The sequence below is a fragment of the Papio anubis genome, chromosome 6 (assembly GCF_008728515.1).
Source record: "Papio anubis isolate 15944 chromosome 6, Panubis1.0, whole genome shotgun sequence".
NCBI lineage: Eukaryota > Metazoa > Chordata > Mammalia > Primates > Cercopithecidae > Papio > Papio anubis.
The window spans coordinates 11,761,999-11,767,998 of record NC_044981.1 but is presented as its reverse complement, the minus strand read 5'-3'; the positions used below and the strand labels follow the sequence as shown (position 1 = coordinate 11,767,998).

The 6,000-nt window shown below is 42.6% G+C and overlaps 1 protein-coding gene across 4 annotated transcripts in view; it reads left to right on the top strand.

Moving 5' to 3' along the window:
* The first annotated feature begins 83 nt into the window (after positions 1 to 83).
* The window catches only part of ADTRP (androgen dependent TFPI regulating protein), a 71,340-nt gene continuing 65,423 nt past the window's right edge, over positions 84 to 6,000 (top strand). Inside the window, exons 1-2 of one of the 4 annotated variants that reach the window (XM_031666912.1) lie at positions 84 to 1,945; positions 5,428 to 5,752. In XM_031666912.1, the coding sequence (XP_031522772.1) occupies positions 5,600 to 5,752 (153 nt within the window). In that variant the 5' untranslated portion in view covers positions 84 to 1,945; positions 5,428 to 5,599. Of the gene's footprint in view, positions 1,946 to 3,832; positions 4,634 to 5,392; positions 5,753 to 6,000 lie in introns of those variants that run through there. The other 3 variants (XM_031666911.1, XM_009204447.4, XM_003897061.5) reach the window with 3 other exon arrangements.

The following is a 6,000-nucleotide window of genomic DNA, read 5'->3' as shown; positions in this document are numbered from 1 at the left end:
CTCTCTCTCTCTCTCTCTCTCTCTCTCTTTCTTTCTTTCTTTCTTTCTTTCTTTCTTTCTTTCTTTCTTTCTCTTTCTTTTTTATAACAGCGATTCTGACAGGTGTAAGGCGATATACCTCATTGTGGTTTTAATTTGCATTTCCCTGATATTTAGTGATGTCGAACATCTTTTATATATCTATTGGCCATTTGTATGTCGTCTTTTGATGTCTATTTGGGTGCTTTGCCCATTTTTAAAACTGGGTTATTTGTTTTCTTATTCAGCAGATATTTATTAAGTACTTACTGTGTGTCCGGCACTATGCTAACCTCTAGGAATTCAAACACATTATATGTGAACCGTAGGAGATAATGACATATAAAACAGACTAATTCTTAGTCATTATGCAATATGCAGGGATGCACAGCAGGTTAAAGAAGATAGGAGGGGGCTGTTTAAGATGGCCAGGTTGCGGTGGCTGTCAATGAAGGGTTCCTGGAGAAGGGAGCTGCTGAGCTCATTTTAAATGAGGGTTATGACGTAACCAGTCAAAGATATGTTGAGAGGAGGCATCATGGAGAGGAGACAGTAGGAGTAAAGGCACTGGTATGTGACATAGCCAGGTGTGGGTGAGAAGCTCTGTCAATGCAGTGTTGTTGGAGTGACATCGAATGTGGGATGCAACACGAGGCTGGAGAGAGACAGCGGGGAGTGGGCAGGTTATTAAAAGCTATGAAACTTGGATGTGATGCTGTGGGTGATGCTGATGTAGTAAAGGGACATGAGCTGGTAGGGGATGTGGCATTTCAGAGAGAATCACTCACTGACCTTGTGAAAAACAGAGCTAGGGCATCAAACTAGATTCAGGAAAACCAGCTAGGAGACAGTTGCTTTGGTGGTGGCAAGAGATGGCGGCCACTTGAACGAGGGCAGTTGTAGAAGAAATGGAAAGAAAGGGACTGATTTGACCCTGATGTGGGAAATGAACTAGGCAGGATTTGGTGGTTAATTGAATTTGAGGAGTAAAAAAGAGGGAGGACACTGCAAGCTCCCAGGTCAATGGTGCGGCCACGGTCACAAGACAGAGACTAGAGAAGAAAAGCCTGGCTTGGCGGAAGGCAGTGAACTCGTTTTAGACACGCGGAGTTGGAGGTGTGGCTGTCTCCTTCAGGAGATTCCGACAGATAGTCAAAGATGTGTTTGAAGCTTGGTGGGGATAGGGAGAGGGCCTGGACTAGAGGTATAAAATATGTGGTCATAAACTAGAAGGCAGTGGTAGAAATTACGATCATGGATAAAATCACTAGGGTGAGTATGTGTTGGGAAACGAACGGTGAGCCGGACCAGCTCTCTGGGGAATGCCAACACAGAAGGGGCTGGTGGAGGAACAGGAGCTCATGAAACAGAATGAGAAGGATAGTAAGAGCATATTGGGAGAATAAGCCTTGCTCACATGTGGCTTCCTCAGGGCTAGCTTCCCTGACGCCCTACCCACACCAGGTCTGACACCGCAATCCCCTCTAATAAGTGCTCTGTGTTTGTTCTTCACAGGAGTTGCCATAATTATAGATTAACACCTGTTTTTGTTGTTGCTTAATGTCCGTCTTTCCTGCTAGAATATAAGCTCCACGAGGGCAGGGATTGCATCTCTCTTCTTCCTCGGGGAATCCTCAGGGCCTCGCAGGTGCCTGGCAAATAGTTGTTGCTTAATAAGTATTTGTGAAATTAAAGAATCATGTTGCAGACTCCCAGTGGGTAGAGAGTTTCAAAGAAAGTCACTCTTAGTAACAAGTGGCCTGTGTCATATCCAAATCAAATTATGAAATATGCGTATTTTTAAATGTTTAAAATTTCCTTTGTAAAATAGTAAAATTTTTGAACAATTCCCTCCCACTTCTCCTGGATATGAAGTGAAGCCTCCAGATACTTGGAGAGAGGAAAAGGCGGACAAACAGCACATTTGGTATGTATTAGTTTGTAATGTGTAGCTAAGAGATGGCATTCATTGCTCTCCAAAGCTCCAGCCCTGGTCTCATGGTGGGGGACGGATGGTTAGGCTGCTTCATGAAAATGGATCTGGTTATTGAACCAGGAACACAAATTATGATGTGAATATGGTTGCAATGTAAATTTTTCCTTGGCCACAATTTTGTGAGAAGTTTTATAAGAAAAGGCAGATGTTGAATTAGTAAATTTTCTGATGGGAGGAGAGAATAATAAAAGGGACTCCATAGGGAGGAGAAATATCTAAGTGGGAGTCTGAGAGTGTACAGAGCAACATTGTTCCTTTGTAGGCAGGTACACTGGTTGTATTAGGGTTCTCTAGAGGGACAGAACTAAAATAATCCTTAATTCATAACATAATCCTTATATACATGTATTACATGTAATGATTAAATCCTTATATACATATATTACATGTTATTTATTAAAATAATACCATTTTATTAAATTATTAGTATGTATTAAAATGATATTACATGTTATTAAATCCTGATATACATGTATTACATGTTATTCTTTATTAAAATGCTAACAATTCATTGGATCCCAATGTAAAACACTAAAACTCTTACAAATAAATTTAAACAATTGTATCAGTATTTATGAGAGGCCTCATCTGTGAGCATTGAGGCTGATGCAAAGGAAAAAACCATCTAGGTGGTGAAGGACCAGTGTCCAGGTTCGGGCACACACATTTCAGAGATTCGGGTCTTTGTCTTCCCCTCCTTTCCTACTTTCACCTCAATCCTTACCCATCTGCAGACTTAGGCTTGAGATTTTTTTTTGTATAAAGGAATAAGACCTCTAAACAATGGTGTCTAAAATGAAAACACTCTTGGAGACATTCATTCATTCATATGTGCACCACCAAGTTTCAAAACATATGGATCCTTTTCCGAGATAATTTTCTGATGGGAGGAGAGAATAATAAAAGGGACTCCATAGGGAGGAGAAATATCTAAGTGGGAGTCTGAGAGTGTACAGGGCAACATTGTTCCTTTGTAGGCAGGTACACTGGTTGTATTAGGGTTCTCTAGAGGGACAAAACTAAAAGGATGTATGTATATAAGAAAGGGAATTTATTTAGGAGAACTGACACACAATCACAACAACAGGCCGTCTACAAGTTGAGGAGCAAGAAAGCCAGTGGTGGATCAGTCCGAGTCTCAAAACCTCAAAATTAGGGAAGCCAACAGTGCAGCCTTCAGTCCGTGACCAAAGGCCCAAAAGTCCCTGGCAAACCACTGGTATACGTCTAGGAGTCCAAAAGCTGAAGAACTTGGAGTCCGATGTTCGAGGGCGGGAAGCATCCTGAGAGCACAGGAGAAAGATGAAGTCGGAAGACTCAGCAAGTCTAGTCCTTCCATGTTCGTTCCTCTGCCTGCTTTATCCTAGCCACGCTGGCAGCTGATTAGATGGTGCCCACCCAGATTGAGGGTGGGTTTGCTTCTCCTAATCCGTTGACTCAAATGTTAATCTCCTTTGGCAACACCCTCATGGACACACCCAGGGGCAATACTTTGCATCCTTCAATCCAATCAAGTCGACACTCAATATGAACCATCATACTGAGTTCAGATGGCAGCTCTGCCTCTTACAAAGTGTTGAACACATCCTTTTAGCAGAGCGGACTTCAATTTCCTCATCTGAAAATGTACTTAATACATAATAGTACTGACCTCATAATGTTATTTAGAGTGTTAATCAGCTAATATGTGTAAAACAATTGGAACAATGCTTAGCAAACAGTAAGTACTATAAAAGTATTAGCTTTTGTTATTATTTGCAATTTAGCCCAGGCTATGGAGTTTTGTACAGAGTTTTATGTACGCATTTCCCAGATCATCCTGTCCCTTGAGAATGATTTGCTATGGTCTGTGTTTGCATTCCCTGCAAATTCCTGTGTTGAAATCCTAACGCCCAGGGTGATGGCATTAGAAGAGGGGAGCTTTGGGAGGTGATTAGGTCATGAGGGCAAAGTCTTCATGAATGGGATTAGTGGCTTATAAAACAGGCCCCAGGGAGCTTGTTTGCCCCTTCTACCACATGAGGACTTAGACAGAAGGCACTATTTATGAACCAGGAAAACGACCCACATTAAACACCAGGCACTCTGTCAGCACCTTAATGTTGGACTTCCAGCCTTCAGAACTGAGAAATAAATTTCTGTGGTTTCCAGGCTTCCCAGTTTACAGTATGTTGTTATAGCAGCCCCAACAGATGAAAAAAACATGGTTACAATGCAGACTTCCATGGCGGGCTCGGGTTTGCTCTCCTCCCATCTCCCATTCCTGATGTTGGGAGTCTGTTGACTCTTAGGAGGTGGGTTTGTTTATGTTTTGTCCCCTTGTCCAGCCTACAGTTCTTTCTGCTAGTACTTTTAAGCCCTGGTTAAGTCATTAAAAAGCACCAATTACAGACTTACATAACTGTGTCAGGAGCATTTCTCTGAGGGATTTGCTCACCCCTCGGAGTCAGTTGCCCAGGGAAACAAGCTGGCGATGTCACAAGGCATCCACTTCCTAAGTTCCCTTCTGTGGAGCCTGAGTCAGAGCCCAGTCCTGCACGCTGACTCGCCCAGCCATGTCTCATCCTAATCATGGCAGAGCAGGAACTCTTACCCTCTCCCAGCAACGTCTAAAGTCAGGTATGCTGGTGTGGTAGCCACAGTACCGATCACCTCCTAAGCTGCTTCTTCCCTCCCAGGGCACAGAAATGCCTATCCAAATGGAGTTTCTGGGACAGCCCTGGGTTACTCTTGGTTCTCCAGGGTATAGATACAAAACAGAAAGAGAAAGAAAGAGAGAAAGAGAGAAAGGAAGGAAGGAAGGAAGGAAGGAAGGAAGGAAGGAAGGAAGGAAGGAAGGAAGGAAGGGGAAGGGGTAGGGGAAGGGGAAGGGAAGGAAGGAAGGAAGGAAGGAAGGAAGGAAGGAAGAAGGAAGGAAGAAGGAAGGGGAAGGGGAAGGGAAGGGGAAGGGAGGAAGGGAAAAGAAAGAAAAGAAAAGAAACTATGGAACTGCTCCCTGGGGATCAAAGGTTGTTGCAGACTTTCTAGAATCTCAGAGACCTCAGGAGCAAAATTACAACACACTTTTCCTTTCTACTGTTCATGCCCTAAACACACCCATGATCTGGTTTATCAACCTGCTCCTCCTTTTCTCAAGAGATAAGGTTGCAACTTCCTTGTTATATGCAAATGAAAAGAAAAGAGAATACAGCCGTGGTAGTATTTTGTTAGATTTTCCTACTATTTCATGATTACTTCATTTAACCATGCCCCTGCCCCAGGGCCCTAGTCAAACGGTACAATGTGCAGCTCTTGCATTGATTGCTACCTGCCCTTCTCAAAGCCCACATGTTGTATTTTATGCAAATCTACAGATTATCTATCATTATCTAAATGCAGGCATCTGAAAAACAGCAGTAATCCTGTCTCTGAAGTTTTTCAGGAAAGGAGCTTAAAACAGAACCAAATTCAGCCGATGTTGGAACTCTCAGTTCCAGAGGGGTGTGGTTTATAGCTCACAGGCCTGCTGTTGGACTTCAGCTCTGACCCACAGAAGGACGCCAGAAACTACTCAAGACATTCACCGTGCGCCGGTCAGCACTAGCCATGACGAAGACTTCTACATGCATATACCACTTCCTTGTTCTGAGCTGGTATACTTTCCTCAATTATTACATCTCACAGGAAGGAAAAGACAAGGTGAAACCCAAAATCTTTGCAAATGGTGCAAGGTGGAAATACCTGACGCTGCTTAATCTGGTAAGTCCATATGGCCGTACCAGGAACCGATCCATTTCTCTAGAATATCAGGGCTGCTACACATAACATCTTTGGATTTGATTAAATACACAATTTTGTTATCTGTCTTCCTTCTTCACCATTTGTGAGTTTTGGGTTTTTCGTTTACTTAACAATTTACTCTGATAAACCCAGTTTGGAAATGATCTATACTTACATTTCTGTGCTTTCTCATTGTTAAATGCTCTCTTGAAAAAAAAAAAAAAAAA